General features: G+C 37.2%; 1 protein-coding gene across 1 annotated transcript in view; it reads left to right on the top strand.

Annotated features, from left to right (window-relative positions):
* The first annotated feature begins 1,682 nt into the window (after positions 1–1,682).
* The window catches only part of LOC141330991 (neogenin-like), a 75,543-nt gene continuing 49,622 nt past the window's right edge, over positions 1,683–27,603 (top strand). Inside the window, exons 1-5 of the mRNA XM_073835810.1 lie at positions 1,683–1,850; positions 2,174–2,253; positions 6,579–6,715; positions 14,747–14,901; positions 15,029–15,149. Coding sequence (XP_073691911.1) covers positions 1,683–1,850; positions 2,174–2,253; positions 6,579–6,715; positions 14,747–14,901; positions 15,029–15,149 — 661 coding nt within the window. The remainder of the gene's footprint in view (positions 1,851–2,173; positions 2,254–6,578; positions 6,716–14,746; positions 14,902–15,028; positions 15,150–27,603) is intronic.

Here is a 27,603-nt window from a genome sequence, read left to right as displayed (position 1 = left end):
GAAGCAGGCGCAGTAAAATCACGCAGCACATGTGGAAATGCTTACTTCCGTCAGCATATCCAACGTGACTTTGGTATTGCCATTCTGGTATTGCCATCGATAGCAAGGGTGGATCTACCTGATGAGGAAGTGGCATGTGTCGCAACATCCGAGGACTTGCAATGCTGCATCTTGCAGTAGTAAATTTTTTTTTCCGGTTTGACAAAATAAACTGGAAAAACGTCACACGCCGAGTGGACCTAATGGCCAGCTGTCGCAAGAGTAAGTTATTCCTGCAACCACTACAATATATAATATAAAGATTTTGAATGCATACTTTCAGTTTGCATTTTCAGGCTTATTCATGATGTACACTTTTACTCAAAACTTACTTTAAAACACCACCGACTGTTCGCAATAATTTTCTTTTGCAATCACACTTGAAATTTGGTCATAGCAAATACTGTAAGCCAACTGTTTGCCCAAACCTAGTCGTCAGGGGTTGCATTTCACAGGTAACGTTAGCCAACAACAATAGCAATTAGTCATGTTACACTTACAGCCATGGGCGATGCTCCTCGTTGTCCTGTCTGTACTCTGAAGATTGTTGGGATGGCCGTGTCCTTTAGACGCCGTGCTGTTGTACCGGTAAAACTATCCAAATAGTCATCTGGTTCAAAATGCTCGGAGCAAACACGCCATTTCTTGATTGTTTCTAACGGTGTTTTGAGATCTATGTTCAGAGCAGCCAGCCATTGATTCATTAGTCGGAATTGTTTTTTTTCTTGGGAATTCAATGAAACGTGGTAGTAGAGCACGTCTTTGACTTACTATCACAGCCCCTTACAATGCACATAACCATAGCTAATCGCACACAGGTAAATCCAGCCACTAACAATTTACCAGCTGCAACTCTGACAGCTGCAACAACCGGAGTTACACAAACTTAGTGCCGGTCATATTGGAAGTTACCTAGCTGGGAACTAATTTCAGGCGCTGCGTGATATTACTGCGCCTGCTTCGGTCATGTTACGGCAGCAAACTTCCTTGACAATTACGCCGGAATGGCAGTGTAGTTCCTAATCTTATCGGCCTAGAAAACCGCAGCTTTACATTTCCGCTGGTCTTAGTACACGATATAACTACAGAAGAGTCAAGTTTTAAATAGGACAAATATCGTTGGTCATTTTTGAACGTGATGCTAATGGTCTAATAGGATTCAATGATTTATGCTAAGCTATGCTAAAAGTGATATCGCCAGAACAGGAGAACGGCTGAATGGATTTCAAAACGGTAAAACTTAATTTATTAACTCGGGGGGAGTTGGAGAATGAGCCTATTTCCAAAAAGACTTCCAGACTTAACCAAGTGAAATTACACACTGCCAAATGCAAAGGATTTGTCAGTAAGTCACCAAGCCACATTAAATTCTGAAGGCACTTGACTACAGGCGCTTGCAGAGATCATAAGACAATTGCAGCTGAGAGGCACTGATGTGTGGAACTTCAGCATTCATACCCTTAAAAGAGCATATGAGTAATAATGTTATAGTCAATGAAAGAAAAACATGAAGACTGAAACGTGTCTTAGGTGGAAAAGCTCTGCTGTGGGCCTACGTGTTTCACTGCGTGTTCTTTAGCCCAAAAGGACAAAGACCTCCTTCATGAAACCTGCTGGTTTTCCTTTGGGATGAGGTATGTGTGATGGTTGAGGTTGGGTGGAGTTTCTCTGAGCACAAGACTTTTGAATTACTTGCTCTTATGCAAGTCCTGTGGTCTGGCGTGTGTAATGGACACTGTCAGGCTGCCCTGTCAGGTCTTCAGAGTGCTGTTCCATTTGCTGAGCTGAGCTTTTACAGATTACAGATTTTGGTACTGGCAATGGTGTATGAATGCTTGTATGCTCATCTCTGTTGATTTAACGGTTTAAAATAGTCCCTTAGAATTCCACAGATTTTTTTTAAAGCAGAAATAAAATAATAAGTACCTTTGAGAGCACACGGTTGTTGTGTCTTAGAAAACCTGGTTCAGGTTACTGTACAGCTGAGACAGCAGGCAGAGAAATAAAAATAGGAAATGTGTCAATGTGAGAATGCTATGGTATTAATGTACTGGTGTTTAATGCCAATCAATGGCTGGCAGATCAGGTTGAGCGGAGATTCTGCAATCTCCGCATCCCTGTGTTCTCTGTGCAGGAGACCATCCTGCTTCTCTACCTCTTACTGTGGCCACTCTCTTCTTCTTTCAAGCTATTGATTCCTTGCCCAGCATCACAGTATGTTTCCTATGTTGAAAATTCACCCATCTGAATGTCTATAGGAAAAATGAAAAAAAAAAAAAAAAAACTGCTGCAAAAATAATTTTCTTAATTTATACTCAAATTGTGGTGTTGACTTCATTCATAAAGCACAGTCAATCAACCATATTTGCAATGCGATTGTAAGAATATTTTTTTATTGTAAAGTTTAGCAATTAATATAAATTAACATTTGGTCTTAAACTAGCCCCATTGAATGATAGTGTTATTTATCCTAAACCTGAAACCCTGTTGCTTACAAACATTTTGTAAAATATATATATACTTATATTTCTTTATTTAATTTTATTGCTGTACAGCAAACAGGCTTTTAAATTGTATTTAGACATGTCTTTTGTATTCAGGCAACTTTTGGTAACAGGGATGAAAATCAGTAAATAGATACATTTAGACATGCATTTTGTACTCAGAGTATTTTTGGTAACAGGGATGAAAATCAGTAAATAGATACATTTAGACATGCATTTTGTACTCAGAGTATTTTTGGTAACAGGGATGAAAATCAGTAAATAGATACATTTAGACATGCATTTTGTACTCAGAGTATTTTTGGTAACAGGGATGAAAATCAGTAAATAGATACATTTAGACATGCATTTTGTACTCAGAGTATTTTTGGTAACAGGGATGAAAAATTGTAAATAAATCTAGACATGTCTGTTGTATTCAGACAACCTTTGTTAACAGGGATGAAACATAGTAAATACATTCAGCCATGTCTTTTGTATTCAGACACTTTTTGGTAACAGGGATGAAAAATAGAAAATAAATAAGTAAATTCACAAATGAATTTGTATTCAGACACCTTTTGGTAACAGGGATTAAAAAATAGCAAATAAATAAATAAATGCATACCTTCATTTTGTATTCAGACAACCTTGGGTAACAGGGAAGAAAACAGCAAATAAATTAATTCATTCAGACATTTAATTTGTATTCAGACAACCTTGGGTAACAGGGATAGAAAACAGCAAATAAATAAAGTAAATTTAGACATTTCCTATGTCACAGACAATTTTTGGTAACAGTAATGAAAAATCAAAGGTAAATAATTAAATGCCTACATTTATTTTGTATTCAGACAACTTTTGGTAACAGGAATGAAAAATAGAAAATACATTAAGACATGTCTTTCAGACATTTATTTTACATTCAGACAACCTTTGCTAACATGGATGAAAAATAGTAAATGCATTCAGCTATGTATTTTGTGTTCAGACAACTTTTGGTAACAGGGATGAAAAATAGAAAATAAATGAGTAAATTCAGACATCTATTTTGTATTCAGACAACTTTTGGTAATGGATGAAAAATAGTAAATAAATTTAGGTATGTCTTTTGTACTCAGACAACTTTTGGTAACAGAGATGAAAAATAGAATCAATAAAAAGTAAATTCATACATTTCTTTTGTATTCAGACAGCTTTTGCTAACATGGAAGGAAAATTGCAATTAAATACTGTAAATTAATTCAGACATTTCTTTTGTATTCAGACAACTTTTGGTAACAGGGATAAAAACAAGTAAATAAATTCAGAAATGTCTTTGATATTCAGACAACTTTGCTAACAGGGTTGAAAAAGAGTAAATAACTTTAGACCTGTCTTTTGTTTTCAGCCAGTGTTTTTGGTAACACGGATTATAAATAGTTTAGTAAATAAAATCAGAGATGTCTTTGGTATTCAGATATCTTTTGGTAACAGACTTGAAAGAGTAAATACATCAATTTTGACCTGTCTTTTGTGTTGAACCAATTTTCTTTGGTAACAGGGATGAAAAAATATGCATAACTACATAAAAAGAGCTAATATAATAGTAGGGCTGCAACAACGAATCGATAAAATCGATAAAAATCGATTACTAAAAGCGTTGGCAACGAATTTCATAATCGATTCGTTGTGTCGCGCGACGCAGAGACATTTGGTTGTTATTATATATATTTAAAAAAATTGAGCGCAGAGCGGAGTGGACACATTCGGTCTCTCTCCCGCACTGATGCCAGCAGAGTTCGGCACCTCATAAGCTGTGTTTCCATCCAAAAATGCGAATTTAACTTATGCGCAAAACTGGAACATTTGAGCATAAAGCACCGTTTCTACATTATATATATATGCTGCCCCGATTTATATCAAACATGTTTGATATTTAAGCCTACTTTGGCTAGCGTACTTTCACAGCAGCCAATGCTCGATCGCAAAACAGCTGGTGTACGGGTCGTTGGATAGTGGAGATGGAGAAAACTACTTCTATAGTTTTTGTAACACTGTCTGTCTGTATAATGTGTCGAAAACATACCACAACCGTAAGGAGAAAGAGGAGCTCTGCTGAGGTGAAATCGTCTCAGTTTTGAATAGGGCTGTGACGGTGGCACGTTGTTTTTTTATATATAGCCTACACTTCAGTCAGCTAACAAGCAGCCTAAAAACGCTAAAATAAATCAAAGAAATAATATATTTAATTAAGAAAGTAGCCTAAGAATATTATATAGGTTATTAAACAAACATTCCTTGTAAAAATGTCCGACAGCTCATCAATTTTTGGCCGACTGAATTTCCAGTCCGACTGTCTTTTTTTCTCTTTCTCTTCCTCATTACACAGCTGCTGATTTTAATAGCAAAGTGATTACATTTATTTTCGTTCCTTTAGTTTATAAAGTTAATTTAGAGATATATTTGGAACACTTTTTGTTTGTTAAATTCAAGTTTTTGTTTTTTAAAGTTATACCTAGCAAACAGCGGCAGACAGATCAAAAGCCTGCTTAATTCATCGCGATTTAAATTAAAATCCATTGATATAAAAAACTTAAAACATATCACACTATTAGTTTAATCATTCAATTAATATAAATCCAAAGTTTGTGCGGAGAGAAGCGGGCTTTGCAGCGCATGGAGACGCCAGTGCAATGTGGAATTTCTTTTTTGCTCATAAAGGTAAGAGTAATATACCACCCGGGCCGGAACTGTAAAGGGTCTACCTTAGTTTGTGTGTACTAACAGTATCAACAAAATGTGCTCTTAAAGAAAACAAACAGAATACGCTTGATATCTTTGGTTTAAACAGGAGCGCTTCACAATAATTAACCGAAACCCAGGTAATTGCCTCACAAACACAATATCTATAGAAAGCTTTAAATTATTGTTTTACTATAAAACGAAATAATTAAAATCGAAAACAAAACTCTTTCATTAGCTAATCCATAAAGATGCATTAGGCATTAATGAGCAGATGGCAGGATCGTCAATTTCATCTTTGCAACACTGAATCAGAAAATACTAGTTTATTAATAAGTAATTCGAATATTTTCTTAATTTTTGCCTTGACACATTCATGGTAATTACTTTTGCTGGGGCTTTGAGGCCAGTTTTGCGTGCATTTGAATGCGGAACTCTTCCAGCTGGTCGCTGCTGATGGCAGGACACTAAACACCGCCATGGCAGAATGAATGTAGCAGAAAGTTAGTCAAGTTATCCCGTTCCAGCGTGCAAAGTCACATGACTTTTTTAATGCGCACTGAGGAATTTAATTTGAGAGGCTTCTTGATGGGAAATGCAGCATGTACACCACAGCAAGCCGCTGTCTTGACGGATAGTAATTTTAGTTTATTTAGTCTATATATTTGGCAGATGTAAAGCATACATGTGTATGTTTTTTGTGTTAGTCCATTTTTATTTTATTATTATTATTATAACAGTTCAAGGAGCAACATGTTCGTGCACTTTCTAAAGATTTTAGTTCTGTTTTTGAATAAAGGGTTGTAAATCCCTTGTTTTTTTTTTTATCCGATTCATCGATTAATCGAAAAAATAATCGACAGATTAATCGATTATTAAAATAATCGTTAGTTGCAGCCCTATATAATAGTTACCTTAACATTCTGAGGTGAACTTATATTTTCTTCCTATCACTACCCTCTTAGGGACAAGTCCCTTTTATACAAAGCAACATACAGTACAATTATTACTTGGACCATCCACCTGAAGCATTCTGGGTTTAAGTGCCTTGGTGACCACAAGGTCACAATGGTGACCCATTCAGTGTTTGCCCCTGGTGGGGATCAAACCAGAGACTTTCTGATTACCAAGCCTGACCTTTAATGACTAAACCACACCACCACAATATTGAGGCTGCCCTTTTCTGCTAGAATGCACCCTTTGCAATATAGATTCCATTTTGTGCATGGAGAAAGGAACATGTGTACTGCAGTTATTGAATTAGTATTGGGCTATACATTTAACTTTCTGCGGGGAGCGTATTGACATCGCCTTTTTCTCTTCTCCGCACAGCAAGGGACGTTTTGAAGTGCTTGGTGGAGGCAGTCTGCAGATCTTCAATCTCACTGAGGAAGACACCGGTGTGTACAGCTGCATGGCAGACAATGTCAACGGATCCACTGAGGCCCAGACTGAGCTCACGCTGAAAGGTAAGATTAAACCTCACTGCTAAAGAACTAGTCAAGTGATTGTCACGTCACACTGTAAAGCTCTTTCCTCTAATGCTGTTCAGAGGAAGTGTTGCATTTTCTCAGTGACATTAAGTTCTGTAATTCAATTGCACGCTCTGATCGCACTTCAGACACGTTTACAAAAACAGGTATAGGATTCTCGGAAATTGACCAAGCTGTAGCTTTTGGGCAGGACTGATAGTAGTGCATGAGATGTGATTGTGTGATGATGAAAGGGATGTGAGATGGTTCAGACAGGTGTGAAATCACAGAGAATAGAACAGAATCTGGGCTGTAGATTTCATGCAGATATTTGGTGTGTAATGGGCTTTGGCCATCTGTCCATCTGCCGAGAATTGATCCTACACTGTGACGACTGACGAGATGAAAAGATAAAAGATACTGGAGGGCAACCAGCCCCTGCTTTCAGGCCCTTTGCCTTTGTGGGTGGGAGAGGTATTGTGTTGGAGCGATAGTACAGTAAATCCAGCAGCTCGCAGAAGAGGTGCAGTGCCAAACTCAAACTGAGCAACTCCCAGAATCCAAGTGAGTGTCAAACACTCTCTAGGTTTTTCTTTAATCGTGGGGTGTTTGCTAATCATTGCACATTGTTGCAACACAATTTGGATTTCAGAATTTAGGGTTCATTCTTGAATAATATGATAAAAATAGGTAAAATTTGGTTCTACTTCAGTGTTCAATAGAGATGCTCTGGAAGCAAAAATTAATTACTCATTAATTACTCACCCTCATGCCGTTCCAACCCGTAAGACATTCATTCATCTTCGGGAAACAAATTAAGATATTTTGGATGAAATCCAAGAGCTTTCTGAACCTGCAGAGACAGCAACTCAACTACCAAATTCAAGGCCCAGAAAGGTAGTAATGACATTGTTAAAATAGTCCATGTGTCAGTCTTTGATGCAATTTAAAGAGAATACCATGACATGAGGCTGAGTAATTAATTACAATGTCAAATTTAAAGCATATTAACATCCAAAAACATAAACTTCGGTTAAGTGTATTCTTCTAAAGTATCCCTGGTGAAAAAAAACAGCTAAAAGCCTAGGCTGGTTGGCTGGTTTTAGCTTGTCAAGCTGGGAAACCACCAGCTAAGACCAGCCAACCAGCCTGGGAAAGTGGACAAAACTTTTCAGCACATATTATTTCCATTATTATTTCCATAGTAAAAAAAAAAAAAAAAAAAAGTATAATAAAGTGAACTTCTTTTTCGCACATACAGTGCCTTGCGAAAGTATTCATACCCCTTCATTTTTGTTCACGTTTTATGTCGCAGCCTTATGTTAAATACAGAAGTCAATATAAGCCACATCAATCTACACTTCATACAGCGTAATGACAAAACAGGTTTGCAACAACTTTGCAGATTTTTTAGAAATAAAAAAACTGAAATTATTAAATTGCAGAAGTATTCATACCCTTTTCTTTAGCTCAGAAGCATTGATATTGCTTGTAGATGTTACTACACTTCGAGTGAAGTTAACCTATATGATTTGGAAAGGCACAAAATACTCAATAAAAGGTCTAATCGCTAAAAATGAATATCAGAGCAAAAACCAAGCCCTGAGGTCATAAGAACTGCCTGTGGAGCTCAGAGACAGGATTGTGTCAAGACACAGATCTGGGGAAGAGTTTAGTAAAAAATCTGTTGCATTGAAGGTTAAAAGAAGCATGTAGCCTCCATTATCAATAGTGGAACAACTAGGACTCTTTCTAGAGCTGTCCTCCTGGCCAAACTGAGCAATTGATGGAGACAGGCTTTGGTTAGACTGGTGACCAGGAGCCTAATGGTCACTCTAGTTGAGCACCATGATCATTTATGCAGATGGGAGAAACTTACAGAATGACAAACATCACTGCAACACTCCACCAATCTGGGCTTTATGGTAGTGTGGCCAAACTCAATCCTCTCCTAAGTGAAGACACATAAAAACACACTTGGAATTTGCAACAAAAGAACCTAAAGCACCTAAAGTAGTAGTAAAGTAGTAAAGCTCAACACAGCAAAATATAGAGATAGCTTTAATGAAAACCCAGTTTAGAGCATTCAGAACCTGGGCAGAAGGTTCACCTTCCAACAGGACCTTCCAACCTGGTTTTGAACCCAATCAAACATTTCTGGAGAAAGTAGAAACCTAAAAATGTCTGCCAGGCCTCATCCAAGCTGTCAGAGCTTGAGAGGCACAGAGCTGAGGTAAAGAATGGCAGATAATAGCCAAATGCAGATGAGCAAAGCTTGTTGCATCATATCCAAAAAGACTTGAGGCAGTAAAGAAGATTCAACTAAGTACTGAGTTAAGAGTGTGAATACTTATGCAAAGTACTTATTTCAGTGTTTTATTTTTAATGCATTTGCAAAGTTGTAACAAATCTGTTTTGTGGTTTGTCATTATGGTGTATGGAGTGTAGATTTATGTGGGAAAAAATAGTAGTTTACTATACGGCTGCAACATAACCAAACCTGAAAAAAATAAAGAGGTATGAATACTTTTGCAAGGCACCCTGCTGAAAAAAAAAAAAAACAGCTAAAACCAGCATAGGCTGGTTGGCTGGTTTTAGCTGGTCAGCAGCCTGGTTTTAGAGGGGTTTTGGCCACTTTTGGCAGACCAGCTAAAACCAGCTGCTTTCAGCTTAAACCAGCTAAGACCAGCCAAACAGGCTAGGTTGGTTTTAGCTTTTTTTTTCAGCAGGGCACTGTAAATGAAGGCCACAAATGAAAAAAAATCCACATAGTTTTAAAAAATAATAGCCGCAAGACTTCAACATTATGCGTGTTGCCAAGAGACTTGTGTGACAGAATTGCTGAATAACCTATGTAATATTTATAACTACACTCACAGGAATTACATTGGTAGCACACAACCAGAAGTTAATTTGTCCAGAACATTAGTCCCACCTCTAAAAATGCTTTACAGCTCAAACAGTAATAGCTTGTTCTGAATAATGCATGGTGAATAATTTATCCTTTAACAAAAATATGAGATTCAAATTTCTGCTTGTAAACCCTCTGGACTCTCTTGTTTACTCCTATTGCAAGTTATCACCATTATTATTATTTTTTTAACAAATCTAAATTGTTTTGTTGTCATCAACATAATGCTTTCGACAGAGCAGGTTGTGCTGCATCCAGAACAAACGTGTGTTCCTGTTTCAAGCGTGAAATAAAACAATGACTTTCATGTCTTGTTTGCTCCGGTTTTAAATGTCAACCTGCGCACAGAGAACAGTTATGCATACATTCTCTTGCGTACATTACTAGTCAACATGCAGAGATGTGTGCTAGTGTGAGCAGGTCAGATTGATCTGGGAATTTCTGCGCTCTCTCTGTTTTGTTATACTGTAGGTGAGAAACCCAGAATCCTATTAAACTTTGATAGACTGTTTTTTTTTCTTCTGTGCTACAAAGAACATAAGGGAGTAGCTTGTAGGTTGCTGTTTCTTAGCCTACTCTGAAATGCAGTGCAGATGAATAGAAACAACAGTGTGTGTTGAGCTTTGACATTGTCTGTAATATAACAGGAAACCTGAGACGTGCTCCTGAATGCAAGCGAGGTTGTGATAAGAGCTGTGTGGTCATTTGAGATGGTTTTATCATCGCTATAATCTCTCTCTAGAATGTATAGGGAGTGTAACCTATGGAAGCTTGTTTCCGCCACAGAATAAAAAAATTAAAAAGCTCATTCTTATCTCACAGTTCTGCCTTTTTCTTGCGATTGCAAGTTTATATCTCCGCATTCAGGCCTATCTTTCTCAGAACTGCAATTGAATTCTAAGTTTACATCCCACAATTTTGTTTTGTTTTTTTCTGCCGTAGTGCAATGCCTTATTATGAGCTTCTGAGCAAACCTACTAGATTTAGGAAAAACATACATATGAAGCTGTATATGTGACGCTTATGCTCAAAAATATAAAATTAGCCTTTCTTAATCAAAACTATAAATCATATTTTGTGTGAAAAGAAGCTTATATCTCACAATTCTAAGGGAAACAAGTCAGAATTGTGACATAAAACGTTTCAACTATCTTTTACCTTTTTAATCCTGTGGTGGAAAAAAGCTTCCATAGTAAGTGGTCTTTGACCATGAAATACATTTTCTGCCTTTCTTAAGCTTCTTTTGTGTTGTCTCGGCACCCTTTCCTCACAGTTCATCCTTAAAGTCAACATGAAATCACAATTGAAATTGTTTAATTTCTTAACTCACATTCCTGGTCAATTGTGTTATTCATTAAGATACAGTATTTTCAAAGAATATCTTCATTCGTCAATGTGTTACAGTATATCTCCAACATGACTGACTGACATCACCTAGGATATGTGGGAAACGGGGAAAATAATTTTAACCAATAGCCAAATAGATATTTGTGCATGGTTTTAGGCCACATTTGTAGACAATACAGCCTTTGTAAAATATTGACAATAGTTATGCAGTAAATCAACACTGGTGAATGTAATGTTAATGCAATGGGAGCAGTCCTTCACAATCCACTGCAAACAAGCATTCAGGTCTGACTCCATTTTAGTTTGGAACACCCCTTTTTTTTTAATTCAAACAGTTCCTGATAATAAAACCATGTCCTGCTATGACATATTTCATACTAGGAAGTACATTAGGCTATGGGATTAAAATAGGTTGTGAATACAGTAGGTTTATGTTTTATGACAGGTTTATGTTTTAGTGCCACATTAAAAAAAAAACTAAAATTACAAGAATAAAGTTGAAATATTTTGAGAGTAAAGTCAAAATATTTAGAGAATAAAGTCGAAATATTTAGAGAATAAAAGTCGAAATATTTAGAGAATAAAGTCAAAATATTTAGAGAATAAAGTCAAAATATTTAGAGAATAAAGTCGAAATATTTAGAGAATAAAGTCGAAATATTTAAAGAATAAAGTCGAAATATTTAAAGAATAAAGTCAAAATATTTAGAGAATAAAGTCAAAATATTTCTAGAATAAAGTCAAAATGTTTTGAGAATAAAGTTGAAATGTTTTGAGAATAAAGTCAAAATATTTAGAGAATAAAGTCAATATGTTTTGAGAATAAAGTTGAAATGTTTTGAGAATAAAGTCAAAATTAGGAAAATTAATTAGTAGCAATTACGAGATTAACGTTATAATACTTTCAGAGTATATTCTAGCCTATTGCGCATGCAAATGACCTAGATTGTGAGCACCGGGAGATATTCCAAAGTCCCAGCTTTAAAAATCGGTCAGTTTTATAGCAAAATACCAACAATATGTCTTACAATAATGTGTTTTTCATGCTCTTTAATGTGGCATGACAAATCGCTGTATGTTATTATAAGCAACAAAGCACAAAATTATTGCGCGCTACGAATAATGAATGGAAGATGCTAAATATTATGTCCAATCATTTACTGTATTATACCATAAATAGTGAACAGTCACTTAACGTTAAATACCTCAGAAAAGACAACAATGTAATTTATGCGGAGCAGGTGTTTGAATTTTCACAAAGAAAACAGTATAATTTAATTAACTGATTCACATGAATAGAGCGATCTGTCATGCCACATTAAAGAGCTTGAAAAACACATTATTGTACAATGCATAGTTTGTATTTTGCTTAGTTTTATATTAAAAGTACCAAAAGCACAAAGCTTATTGCTATTGGGGGGCTGGTGCACTACAAATAACGAATGCAGTCAAAGACATAAATATTATTTCCAAGCATACTGTCCCCACGAGTATGACACATGGTATGATTTCTGCTAATAATCCTACATTTAATCCCCCCCCCCCCCCCCCCAGGAATGTCGATTGGGTGTGTGAGCTAATGTTAAAATAAAAGTTCCTGTGCACTCTGTCAATAAATAACATATTCATCATATTAAGCTATTTCCGCAAATTAAAATGGACTATTCTTCAACCCAGTGAAATGCGGCCTGGCAACTTCTCCCGGTGCTCTCAATCCGGGCCATTGGTATGCGTAATATAGGCTACACTCTCAAAATATTATAACTTTAATTTCAACTTTATTCTCAAATATTACAATTTTATAATCTGAAAATCTTAGTTTATTTTTTTTTTTACGTAGCATTAAAACGCTGTCGTACTGTTTGGTGCTGACTTTAATACAAAAAAAAAAAATACTGTCTTAGGGAGGTTGTGTAGTTGTGCAACGAAAGAGCAAAACTGTGTGCAGTTTTTATCTGTATATTTGCAGCTGATGCAACCATTTTACAGTCGGTGGCCACCGATATAACTGCTGCCCTGGGTATGTGCTACTGGGTTTATGTGTGCAAGATATACTGAGTGATTGAAACATGAACCATCTGTCCCGCGTGGAGCTGGCGTGAGCAGGAACCCAGCAGTGTGTGACAAGTGTTTTTCAGCAGGTTGTGTGTGCAGGCCTCAGCAAACTGCAGGAGCACATACTAACAGCAATTCATCACCTTGCCTCTGTCAGTTTTGGCCCTGATGCTGCAACTTATGTTAGATATACTAGTTCCAGATATTGTAGAACCCAGCTCATCTGGAAAACATCCAGCAAGCTTCATTTTAGCTCAGCTTACATGCAGTCATAGCTTTATGTAGCCATTCTGGTATTGGTTGGTTTTCTACTGAGAATTGTATTGAGAGTCTTATAAATATTTATGTGAATGGAAACCTATAGTCTTTATTTGCTATTTGTCTTTTGTTCAGACATACATTTATATTTTCCCATTCATTTTCATTGTTTTATAACATCATGGATGGTTTTGTAGAAATACGGTTTTATAAAATCAAGAATAATAGGTACAACAAAAGATTGTGTGTGTGTTTGTGGGTATTGTTATACTTATTTTCATTCAAATAACCCTATATAAACAATTCATGTCCTTATATAAATTTATATATACACTACCAGTCAAAAGTTTTTGAACACTAAGATTTTTATTGTTTTTTAAAGAAGTTTCTTTTGCTCACCGAGCCTGCATTCATTTGATCCAAAGTACAGCAAAGACAGTAAAATTTTGAAATATTTTTACTATTTAAAATAACTGTTTTCTATTTAAATATATTTTCAAATTTAATTTATTCCTGTGATTTCAAAGCTGAATTTTTAGCATCATTAGTCCAGTCACATGATTCTTCAGAAATCATTCTAATATTCTGATTTGCTGCTCAAAAACATTTATTTTCATTATTATTATTACTGATTTTTTGTCAGGTTTCTTTGATGACTTTATCTGAAATATAAATCTTTTGTAAGATTATAAATGTATTTATCATCACTTTTGATCATTTAAAGCAAAAAAATAATTGTACTGACTCCAAACTTTTGAATGGTATAGTGTGTAATGTTACAAAAACTTTTTATTTCAGATGAATGCTGATCTTTTGAGCTTTCTATTCATCAAAAATCCTGAAGAAAATGTACTGAGCTTTTAAATATTAATAATAATATTATTAATAATAAAATCTGCAGCAAATCAGCATATTAGAATGATTTCGGAAAGATCATGTAACACTGACACTGAAGACTGGAGTAATGGCAAGAATAGTAATCATATGCAAGTGATGTTTTGCAAATGTGCAATTTGTATCAAATATACAGCGATTGAGGGTTGTGGTTGTGTGGTAGAGAATCAGGCACAGCAGAGAGCAACAATCCAATTACATCCCAGCAGACAGGCCCGAATCATTCTGGTGCACGCTACCTTGTTATTGAGATGATCTATGTCCTGTTTATCTCCTCCAAGATCAAATAACCTCATTTGCTAATGGGAAGCCTTTGGAGGTTTTGCATTTTCCTCTGGCTATTAGGAAGTACACATTTTAGCCACATCCTGGTGTTTAGGGTATTTTTAGAGGTTGATAAAAGTCAGCAGCATTCTTTTTTCCTAATCAAATCATATAGTTTTCCCGAAATCATTACTGGCATTATGTCATACAGACATTTGAAGCATAATTTCTTTGAAGAAATAAATGTGTGGTTTCTCATGCTCACAAGATTTGTTTTTTTTTATTGCTTCTCTTCTCAGCTTCCCCACAGTTCCTGAAGAAACCAGCGAGCATATATGCTCATGAAGCCACGGACATCATCTTCGAGTGCGAGGTCACCGGCTCACCCGCTCCCACCATCAAATGGGTGAAGAACGGAGATGCCGTCATTCCCAGCGACTATTTCAAGATCATTGTAAGTTGACAGCTTGCCCTACATGAGTGAGAAAATGCTGTTGACATTCCACAACATTTTAACAGTGACTGCAGATAAATACAGTATTTTCTAGACAACAGTGATGTTCTTATGTGCCTCTTTGCAGAAGGAGCAGAACTTGCAGGTCTTAGGGCTGGTCAAGTCAGACGAAGGTTTCTATCAGTGTTTAGCTGAGAACGATGCTGGCAATGTGCAGTCGAGTGCTCAGCTCATCATATTGGATCAAGGTATGTTTAAGAATTACTATTTTCCTAAAATCTTAACAGCATATTTGCTTACATTCAACTTTTTGGAAATGTTTTCCCTTTGTAAACCCTGCTGGAAAATCCAGCTTAAAGGTTGTATCAGCGATTTCTAGCCTGAAACATAAAGTGTCAAATTCAGCTGACCTTTCATCACGATCCGCTCGCTGCCTGCCCCATAAATTGTCTGTGAAAAAAACGCGTCTCTCTGGTCAGCCTAGGGTCCGAGATATGCCAAAAAAACAATCGGCACTACCAACCTTTCCACAGATAAACAAACAGTGTTCCAACCAATCAGCGTCAGGGGTTTGGTGTTGTGGACTTTCGCTCCGCCTCCCTCACATCCCAGCACCAGTAGGAAAGTCCACAACACCAAACCCTAGGCTGACCAGAGAGACGCGTTTTTTTCACAGACAATTTATGGGGCAGCGAGCGGATCGTGAAGAAAGGTCAGCTGAAATTGACACTTTATGTTTTAGGCTAGAAATCGCTGATACAACCTTTAAAAGGTGGTAGCTGGTTTAAATAGTTTCCAGCTGCTCCAAGCTGGTAGTTTATGAGCAGTAGCTATTCTAGATGGTCAATCAGCAGGACTACTGAAACTTTTGGTATCACCTGGTTCCTCCTGGGAGGATCTCGTATTAGTTTTAGTACACTCTTAAAGGGACAGTTCGCCCAAAAATTTAAATTTCTATCATTAAATATTTATCCTCGTGTTGTTTCAAACCGACCATTTATCGTTTATCTTCGGAACACAAATTAAGATATTTTTGATGAAATCCGAGAGGTTTCTGACCCTGCTTATTACACGGCTCTTTGGAATGCTTGATTCTGATTGGTCAGTTGAGACATTTGCAGGTTCGTTCTTTTCAAATAATCACGTTCCAAAGTAATAACGCATAGCCGGTACTACTTGTATGTTTAAAATCCCTACGAGCCAACAAAGATTACCGTTTGGCGCCATCTTGTGACAAACACTGGACAACCACAATTAACAATGGAAAATTTCGACATTAATCTATTTAAATTGTCTTACTAATGTACATAGTTTGAATGTTAGTCACGTGGTACTATATCGTTTCGCGGAAGGATAAAAATGTTAATTTAAAACAAATATGCCAATAAAAGATTTCAAATTCATATTCATGTCCAGTTTTTTTCCTTATGTGGCAAGTAGCCGTGTAATAAGCGGGATAATGTACAGGCAGCCTGTAGTTATCGCGAAATAAGCCCCTTTAGTGTGATACAAGGGCTTATTTCTGCGATAACTACCGCCTGCCTGTACATTATCCCTTACATAGACAGCAGCATAGGTACAACATTCAAGGCCCAGAAAGGTAGTAAGGACAAAATAGTCCATGTGACATCATAGATTTGAATACTTTCTATGCATAAAATTAAGGTTGAACCGAGGATGTCACATGGACTATTTTATCAATGTCCTTACTACCTGTCTGGGCCTTGAATGTGGTACATATGTTGCTATCTATGCAGGGTCAGAAACCTCTTGGATAAATATCGTAATTTGTGTTCTAAGGATGACTACAGGTTTTACGGGTTTGGAACGACAGAATTTGCATTTATGTTAACTATCCATTTGAATATCCTTTAAATCTCATTACAAAGTGTTCATAACATCTCATTATAGTCTTGTAATACTTCTTTTACAACTATATCACAGCTATTTTAGTATTTCATTAAACAGCCTTAATCATCTGTGAGAAACTGCAGGATTTATCCATGTAGATGATCTTTTTTTAATTCAAATCTGATTGAAGGTATAGTAGTGTTGGTGTAAGTCAGGTGCACGATGCCATCTGCTGCAGCTTCCTCTCTGGCAGTGCCACCTGTTTGGTGTATGTGTGTGCGCTCATGGGCATGTGTGCGCCAAAAATGGTTGTTTGAAATGATGTTCTGGGTGGTTGCTGGGCCTGGGATATTACTTACTGATCAGTGGTGCATCTCCCAAACAGCCATGTAACCTGCTGCTTGACCTCCCTAGTATTGATGCATCGTTGTAGAAACTAACTAGCTAATCATGACTGTTAACCAAACACGGTCGCCTCGCTGTCGTGTGCACCTCATTGGTTTCACAATATAGGATGGTCGTTAATGTCATAACTTCTACTAATTTATCGAATCGAGATCTCGGAGATGCCGCTGTAGCTATCATGGCAGCTAATGACCACTTCACTATTTTTTGTTCCTTGTTGTTTTGCTTTATTGTTGTTTTGAGGTTCCCTCTTACATTCTACTCCAGGGTTCGCTGACGCATTTCCATACCATGCACACTAGGGTTGTGCCGATAGACGATAGTATCGTGTATCGACGATAGTCAGAGATATCGCCTGTGGCTGATGCCTTTGACGATAGTTAGACGATTATTATTATTATCCGTCAAAAAGGCGCCTAACTTTAGCGATGCAGCGCGGAGAGTCGGTTCTAGGATGCTTCAGAAACTTGCCGCGGTATAAACACAAGCAAAGAGAGTGGCTACGTCGCCTTAACGCGCCACAGACGTGTGCAGTGAAAACGGGTAATGCATGTTTCACACATACTCCGTCTGCAGTGCGTATGTGTTGCGTCCGTGCACCCACGGAGAGATTTTCATCATACAGCACGGTGTAGATAGATTAACTGATTCTAACGGGAGTGTTATATTATATTAGCATTGCACAGTCATTAGGATAACAGAGGTAGTAGAACGTGGTTCAGGCTGAATTAATTACCATATATCAGAATCGGTCTGTATAGGCTAAACATAAACATTCACCTCAGTAACATCTGTATGCGTTAATTAGAATTACGATGCGATCAAATGGCGCTAAACATACGCACGTGAATTACACGGGCATCACTTCTCCACATTCTACATAAACAATTACAACATCACCTGATGACAACGGTCAGACATAAAGCGATAACATTATCGCAATATGACAGGTAAAGAAAGATACACTCATTTACATTCATGCACGTACATTTACCACTCACTGAGGATAGCGGATAGCAGAGAATGAAACCGAAAGTAAGATCTCTCCGGCAGAACTATATCGTCAGCGCTCTGTACACGCACAACTTAGTCACATGCCCAATAGCAAGTCTACCTTTACAAAATGAATAAGGAATTTAGTACATAGATAATTAAATAAATCAGCACGATAGTATCGTGTATCGGCGATCTCTCAGGCTGACGATAGGACGATATGAAAATTGAGCATATCGCTCCAACACTAATGCACACTCTTTAAAAATGGCAATAATTTTGGACAACCTAACTTATATAGATTGAAATGTGTATACAGTTGAAGTCAAAAGTTTACATACACCAAATGTTTGTTATTTAACCAAAATAAGAGGGATCATACAAAATGCGTGTTATTTTTTTTATTTTGTACCGACTTTAATAAGATATTTCATATAAAAGGCATTTACATATAGTCCACAAGTGAAAATAATAGTAGAATTTATAAAAATGACCCCATTCAAAAGTTTACATCCCCTTGAATCTTAATACTGTGTTGTTACCTCAGTGATTCACAGCTGTTTTTTTGTTTAGCGATAGCTGTTCATGAGTCCCTTGTTTGTCCTGAACAGTTAAACTGTCCGCTGTTCTTCAGAAAAATCCTTCAGGTCCAACAAATTCTTTGGTTTTCCAACATTTTTGTGCCCTTTCCAACAATGACTGTATGATTTTGAGATTCATCTTTTCACACTGAGGACAACTGAGGGACTCATGTGCAACTATAACAGAAGGTTCAAACGCTCACTGATGCTACAGATGAAAAAAACGATGCATTAAGAGCCAGGGGTGTAAACTTTTGCATGGAATGAGGATGTGTACATTTAGTTTTATTTTGCCTAAATATCATATTTTTTATTTAGTACTGCCCTTCAGAAGCTGCAGAAGATACTTACATGTTCATCAGAAGACAAAATACCTTGATTTTCAAATTCAATGTTTTCACCCCCATGGCTCTTGATGAATCGTTTTTTTCTTCTGGTGCATCAGTGAGCATTTGAACTGTCTTTAATAGTTGCATATGAATCCCAGTGTGAAAAGATGCATCTCAAAACCATCTTTGAGATGGGACTCATATGCAGCTATTACAGAATGTTCAAATGCCTACTGATGCTCCAGAAGGAAAATAAATGCATTAAAGTGCTAAATAAAAAATAACATGCATTTTGTATGATCCCTCTTATTTTGTTCAAATAATTAACATTTTGCAAAATTTGCAAGGTGTATGGAAACTTTTGACTTCAACTGTATATTTAAACGAAATTGAAGATAGTATGCATGCTAGCTTGCTTATTGTGTCCACATGTCTTACTAACAGAACATATGTTTCTAACCACAGTTTGAAAGCTGTAGTTTCAACCACGCAAGTTTGCAATGTTCGTTTGAACTTTGGTTTCGGGAAAAACTGAATCATTGAACTATTTCGCCATATGTGATGCTTTTGGGAAATGCACCCATAAGAGCCAACCCCAAAGTCTCAATGATGTTCTGCTCTCTAGGCTTGCCAGGCAAAACACTTATTCCTGTACATTTATGACTGTGAAGAACAAGAAAAGCAAAGCTAAGAATATAGGGCTTAGTGATGATTACATTAGCAAGCAGCTCAAAAATATAAATCTGCTATATACGAGCAGTACTGAATGAGCAAATGAGTTGTCAGATTGTCACTGTGTTTCTGTGATATTTGTATCATTCTGAGACGAAGCCAGAGTCTCTCTGAATTCTCTTTTGGGCTTTGCTGTACTCTTTGCTCCTCTCATATGAAATGGCTTTAAACACTTTATTTTGGCAGGCTTCTCGGCTTGTTCTAGTAAAAGCTGCTAGACAGGTCTGATTGGAGGCTTTTTGAAGCCTCGGTTCTCACTGCCATCTGGACAAGCACATGGTGAATGGAGAAACACGCTTTGCCTATCTTCACTTATTGTTAGAGCTGATTGCTGAGTTTATTAAGTTACAGACTGGGAGTTTGTGAAGCGTGCTCATTATATTTTTTCTGTAAGGGAATATATTCTCCCACTCTCATTAGTGCAATGCAGCATTGTGTTTTCCCCATAGTCAAAATGCTTTAGATTTGACATGCTCTGATTTTCCTAAGCAAAACTGTAATTGCAGAGATTTTTATGCAGATTTGCTCATGATTTTTAAATTCTCATGATTTTTAAAGTTAAATGGCAGAAAAGAGCAGCCACCGATAACACTAAAGCAGTTGAATGACAATACCCTAGCACCCACCCACAACACCCTATCAAATACGGTGGGGATTTTTGCACAAACAAGCAAAACATAACATTTTTAACCATGGAGACTACACTGTAATCAACAGACTTATTGTTTTGAATTTTTGTAGAGCAGCAAAGCAGCAAAAAAAGAAAAAAATTAGGTCACGACTAGCATTAAAAAAGCGTTAGTCATATAACTGGTATGAGATCAGGACGTGACCTGACAATTTGATGCTGTCTCACTCTTTGAGCTTGTTTATTTTCCCCAGATTAATTTTAATTCCATATTTGCATTTGAATGCTTGTTTTTCTGGCTGGCAGTGACTTACTATTATTAAGGATTCATGGCAACTGGGAAAAAAACATTTATCTTTTTTCCTCAATTTTTCATTCCCAGGCTCTTTTATCGCTCACTTCCAAAAACCTTGTATGGCAGAAACACCCCACAAAACCCATTTCCCAGCATCTGTTTCTAGACAGAGCTGCATTTTTCTGCTGGTTAATCTGCAGGTTGTCTTTGCTGCAGCCACTCCAGCAGTAAAAAGGGTGATGGAGCGGAGGAATGCTGTACAAGAGCTTGAACACAGTTGGGGGGGATGGTTGCTTTACTATAATGGTGGTCGTAGTACACATATAGTGAAGTACACCCAAAATTCTGTCATGAATTACTCACCCTCATGTCGTTCCAAACCTGTAAGATCTTCGTTCATCTTTGGAACACAAATTAAGATATTTTGGATGAAATCTGAGAGCTTTCTGACCCTGCATAGATAGCAACGCAAATACCAGATCCAAGGGCCATAAAGGTAGTAAGGACATTAATAAAACAGAACATGTGACTTCAGTGGTATTTAAAAAAATAAAGGTGCTTTAAAAGGTTCTTCACAGCGATGCCATAGAAGAACCATTTTTGGTTCCACAAAGAACCTTTCAGTCAACGGTTCTTTAAAGAACCATCTCTTTCTTACCTTTTTTTAATCTCAAGAACCATTTTTTGCCACAAAGAACCTTTTGTGAAACAGATGTTAGAGGTTCTTTATGGAACCATTTAGACAAAAAAGGTTCTTCTATGGCATCGTGAAGCACCTTTATTTTTAAGAGTGTATGAAGCGACAAGAATACTTTTTGTGAGTAAAGCAAACAAAAATACCAACTTTATTCAACAATTTCTTTTCTTCCATGTTAGTCGATGCATCGTGGTACTACATGAAATATAGTAAAAAATGATATTATGCTTTGGAATGAAGTGAATAATAGTAAAAAATACTTTGTTACTGTCCACCACTGGCTACAGTTGTTACTGTGGGCTTCAGTCCCAGGTATGTTTGTAAAAAACTGATAGATGAGGCTTTGATGTGTGTCTGAGTGCAATGGCAGACAGGGTGATTGATCTGAGAGCATACAATGCTGATTTGGGCTATATTTGTGTTTATATCTTGGTTGTAGAGCCTGTGGAGCCATAAAACATAAATAGTATGTCTCCGCTGAGGCCTCTCACTGTGTTCATATGACACTTTAACTAGGCCTGTGTGCCAGACACGGCTAACAGCAGAGCAAATATGCTTCACTTATTTATGGCCACAGAAAGAGCCCTCAAGCTGCTTTCCAACATCTCTGCTTTGTTTACAAGATTCATCACTCACTGGCTGGAATATTGATGTGATTTAGTTGACATTATAAAGCCTGTAGCTGTAACTAAACTCAAAGGAATTATTCTGTTGGAGAATCAAGAAATTTAATTTCACCAAAATAAAGAAATAAACTCTTTAGATGTGCCAAAAAACATTTTCAGAATGCAAAATGCTAGATTAGTGCTTCAAGCTTATTACAGAGTGTACGTTTCGTCAACTTCAGACATAAAAATTTGTTATAGATCACACTGATTTGGATTTGTTGGCCATGCCTTCATCATTTATTTTTTGCTTTTTTTTATGTCTTATTATGTACAGACTTTCAAGTATGTTCAGTGTTCGAATGCACATTGAAGACTGACACGGAAAAGAAGAAATTGTTGAATAAAGTTGTTGTTTTTGTTTTTTTGCACACAAAAAGTATTCTCATAGCTATATAAAATTAGTTGAATCACTGATGTCACATGGACATTTTTTAACGATGTCCTTACTATCTTTCTGGGCCATGAATGTGGTAGTTGCATTGCTGTCTATGCAGGGCCATCAAAAATATCTTAATTTATGTTTTGAAGATGAATGAAGGTCTTATGGGTGAGTAATTAATGACAGAATTTCATTTTTGGGTGAACTATTCTTTTAAGATTAAATAGTGTATAAGACATGATGTGTTAAGAAAATGAAGGGAAATAAAGTTAAATGTCAGCTGTGAGTATAATATTTTTGGTTCTGCAGTGAGCTGAATGTGCACTTTTTTAAGTGTTTAAGACACTAAATTGCATCAACAAGTAGCATAACATCCAAAGACATCAATCATAAAAAAAAAACAATTTTAAATCAGCATGTCTTCCATGCATGCTGTCTGACCTGACCTGTTTTGCTGGGAGCCTCCACAGCCCTGAGGCTACAGCCACAGTTCAGCTTCAGTCTGCCGCTCCTAGGATGCCATTTTAATAGGGTGTGAGTTCTGTTATTCCAGCTCACCGTCTCATCTTAGAGAGCTCAGCGGTTGTTCTCAATTATATTGCTGACTGCACGACAACTTCTTGGTCAGAAGATTCAGAATTACGATTTGGTTTAAACCAGTCGCCTCAGTGACTCCATTTATCCTGTTGACGACAGACTCAAGCAGTTGGACTGTGTCAGAAAGTGAACACACGTCTGTTTACTGTATCCAATGTGAAAAAGGTAGCAGCAGTAATTGTAATTTCGACACAACATTCGCATTCAGCGTGTCAGCCGTTAAGCAACTGAAAAGATGACTATTCGTCAGTGCCTTGCTCTGGAGGCAGAGTTTATGCAAATTTTTGTGCCCAGTTGCACCTCAGATTCAAACTATGAATTCAGATTATTCAGATTAAGCTATGAAACTTGCTGGATGTTTTAATGTTACACTCTAAAAAAAGCTAGGTTAAAAACATCCCAACTTGGGTTATTACCCAGCGCTGGGTAAATATTGGACAGAACACATGCTGGGTTATTTTGACCTAGCTGGTTGGGTTAAATGTTTTTACACAACATGCTGGATTGTTTTATTTAAGTCGACTATTGTTTAGAAATTATTATATTGGTGGCTTTAAATGGGCTGGAAATTGAAAAGACTTTTGACCGAAATATGATTCTCGTGCTGGTGAAGCTAGTGATGGGCTGCTGTTGACTCCAAAACCTGGCCATAAACAAACAGTACTAAAATTACAGAACATATTTCAACATCAAATTTAAATAAATTCAGTATTATAACAAATAAAATCAGTTTACTGTATGTTACGCAAGACAAAAGGCGTTTCCATCATGTAAAATGACTGCTGCTGATATCTCATCCTTGTATGTTGCGTTGCGTAAAATATTATCATTTACAGCACAGTAAAGACTTTATAAATGAAATTAAATGTATATAAACCTTTATTTTGCTGAAGAAGCGCAAAAAGCCTGCGCAATGACTGTAACTCAGCAGCTGGGTTGTTTCGTCGGAGATAGGCTCAACTGGGTAGAAAAATGGTACACTTTAGAATAGGAAACGCATATTTACTATTAACTACGACTTGTCCCTTGATAAATTCTTAATTTGCTGCTTATTAATAGTAAGGTAGAGTCGTGGCCAAAAGTTTTGAGAATTACATAAATACTGGAAATTGGAAAAGTTGCTGCTTAAGTTTTTATAATAGCAATTTGCATATACTCCAGAATGTTATGAAGAGTGATCAGATGAATTGCATAGTCCTTTTTTTGCCATGAAAATTAACTTAATCCCGAAAAAAAACCTTTCCACTAAATTTCATTGCTGTCATTAAAGGACCTGCTGAGATCATTTCAGTAATCGTCTTGTTAACTCAGGTGAGAATGTTGACGAGCACAAGGCTGGAGATCATTATGTCAGGCTGATTGGGTTACAATGGCAGACTTGACATGTTAAAAGGAGGGTGATGCTTGAAATCATTGTTCTTCCATTGTTAACCATGGTGACCTGCAAAGAAACGTGTGCAGCCATCATTGCGTTGCATAAAAATGGCTTCACAGGCAAGGATATTGTGGCCACTAAGGTTGCACCTAAATCAACAATTTATAGGATCATCAAGAACTTCAAGGAAAGAGGTTCAATTCTTGTTAAGAAGGCTTCAGGGCGTCCAAGAAAGTCCAGCAAGCGCCAGGATCGTCTCCTAAAGAGGATTCAGCTGCGGGATCGGAGTGCCACCAGTGCAGAGCTTGAATGGCAGCAGGCAGGTGTGAGCGCATCTGCACGCACAGTGAGGCCAAGACTTTTGGAAGATGGCCTGGTGTCAAGAAGGGCAGCAAAGAAGCCACTTCTCTCCAAAAAAAAAAAAAACCATCAGGGACAGATTGATCTTCTGCAAAAAGTATGGCGAATGGACTGCTGAGGACTGGGGCAAAGTAATATTCTCTGATGAAACCTCTTTCCGATTGTTTGGGGCATCTGGAAAAAGGCTTGTCCGGAGAAGAAAAGGTGAGCGCTACCATCAGTCCTGTGTCATGCCAACAGTAAAGCATCCTGAGTCCATTCATGTGTGGGGTTACTTCTCATCCAAGGGAGTGGGCTCACTCACAATTTTGCCCAAAAACACAGCCATGAATAAAGAGTGGTACCAAAACACCCTCCAACAGCAACTTCTTCCAAAAGAAGGGCCAACACTGCAAATACTGACTCTTTGCATAAATGTCATGTAATTGTCGATAAAAGCCTTTGAAACGTATGAAGTGCTTGTAATTATATTTCAGTACATCACAGAAACAACTGAAACAAAGATCTAAATGCAGTTTAGCAGCAAACTTTGTGAAAACTAATATTTGTGTCATTCTCAAAAATTTGGCCACGACTGTAGTTGTTAAGTTTAGGTATTGGGTAGGATTTGGGATGTAGAATAAGGTAATGTAGAAAAAGGCATTAATATGTACTTAATTAAAACGAATAAATGGCTAACATTCTAGTAATATGCATGCTAATAAGCAGCTAGTTAAGAAACTGTAAAATATTACAGTTGCATTAAAAATGACCCAGCAGCTTAGTTACAGAAAAGCTCAAAAGCACCTGAGTAAAAAATATTAAAAATAACCCAATAAACTGACCCAACAAGCTGAACCCAGCATTTGGGTTTAAAAAAATAACCCAGCATTTTTTAGAGAGAACAAAGACAAATTTGATTTGTCATGACCCCTTTAAATACGTAACAATTTTTGAATTTGTGAATTCCCATCTTGAACTCCACTGTGATTTGTTGTGATATAATGATGTCATGCTTAATGTTAGCTTGTGTACAAATACCCCGAGCCAAAGCTTCTCAAAGGAGCACAGTGATATTTTTGGTATTGGGGACTGAGCATGACAAATGGGAGTAAAGTGCATGTCAGAAAATAAATTATTTAGCTGACGGACTTGAGCACAAGGACCGGAGCTCTTTGATGAAGCAGGCGGAGGTTTAGCAGGTGCAGGAGGGAATGGGGGCTCTGCCTGCTGACCCAGAGGGCTGGTGTAGTTGGGCGGAGAGGGTTTGGTATAGACATACAGTAATGACATGCCAGATGGGCGTCTGCCTTCCCAGCAAACACAGAGGAAGTCCCCTGCCAGCATCACGCTGCGACCCATAATCCTGTGCTTTCGTGCTGGGCGGTACGTCCCGCCGAGGTGCCCGTGCCTCCCCCTAGATCTGCCCTGCTGCTCCGGCTTTCATCTCTCAGACTATGGAAGCAAGGCGTCTCAGGAGATGGTGTGCTGCTCTCCATCACGTGAGAGACCTGTTTAATCTCAACAGGGGTGATGATGGCCTTTAATCCATCATCCTCTCGTATTCATGATGTTTACTTTGAAGAGATAGACTGCTGTCACCGCTGCAATGGTGCCCGCTTCAGATCCAATGCAAAATCGCTGCAGGCCAGCCATATCTCCAATGAAAAATGACAAAGACTAGCATGTACTTGGCTTCTTGAATATCATAGCAACTCTGCTTATTAAAAAATGCTTCTTTGTGCTTCCTTTGCTTGCTTTGTCTTTATTTGCTACAACAAAACAATAAGTTATATAGTCAAGCCAGAAGATATCATAAAATATCTCATGAATCTTTAATTTTACATACTAAACATACTGTAACTTTAAAGAAGTTCACTTCCAGAACAAAAATTTACAGATAATTTACTCACCCCCTTGTCATCCAAGATGTTTATGCTTTTCTTTCTTCAGTCGTAAAGAGATTATGTTTTTTGAGGAAAACATTGCAAGATTTCTCTCCATATAATGGACTTCTATGGTGCCCCAAAGTTTGAACTTCCAAAATGCAGTTTAAATGCGGCTTCAAAGGGCTCTAAACGATCCCAGCCGAGAAAGAAGGTCTTGACTAGCGAAACGAGCAGTTATTTTCTAAAACAAATTACAATTTATATACTTTTTAACCTCAAATGCTCGTCTTGTCTAGCTCTGCCTGTACTCTGTGTATTAGGGTATGTCGAAAAAACTGATTTTCTCCTTCAACTTCAAAATCATCCTACATCGCTGTTTTACCTTTTTTTGTAAAGGTCGTTTGATCTTCTTTGCACGTTCACTTTGTAAACAATAGGTCGGTACTTCTGCAGTGATGTAGGATGATTTTGAAGTTGGAGAAGAAAATGAGATGGGAGTTTTTCGACATACCCTAACTGTCTTGAACCGGAATACAGAGTACAGGCAGAGATAGAAAAGACAAGCATTTGAGGTTAAAAAGTATATAAATTGTCAATTTTTTTGGAAAATAACTGATCATTTTGTAGATAAGACTATTTTTCCTTGGCTGGTATCGTTTGGAGCCCTTTGAAGCTGCATTTAAACTGCATTTTGGAAGTTCAAACTCGTGGGCACCATAGAAGTCCATTATATGGACTTTTTCCTCAAAAAACAATTTCTTTAAATTGTCATTTGTTTTTTTGGAAAATAACCAATAGTTTCGCTAGATAGGACCCTTCTTCCTCAGCTGGGATCATTTAGAGCACTTTAAAGCTGCATTTAAGCTGCATTTTGGAAGTTTAAACTCGTGGGCACCATAGAAGTCCACTATATGGAGAGAAATCCTGAAATGTTTTCCTCAAAA

The sequence above is a fragment of the Garra rufa genome, chromosome 3 (assembly GCF_049309525.1).
Source record: "Garra rufa chromosome 3, GarRuf1.0, whole genome shotgun sequence".
NCBI lineage: Eukaryota > Metazoa > Chordata > Actinopteri > Cypriniformes > Cyprinidae > Garra > Garra rufa.
Note: the sequence above shows the minus strand (reverse complement) of the source record. Positions and strands in the feature narration are given on the sequence as shown.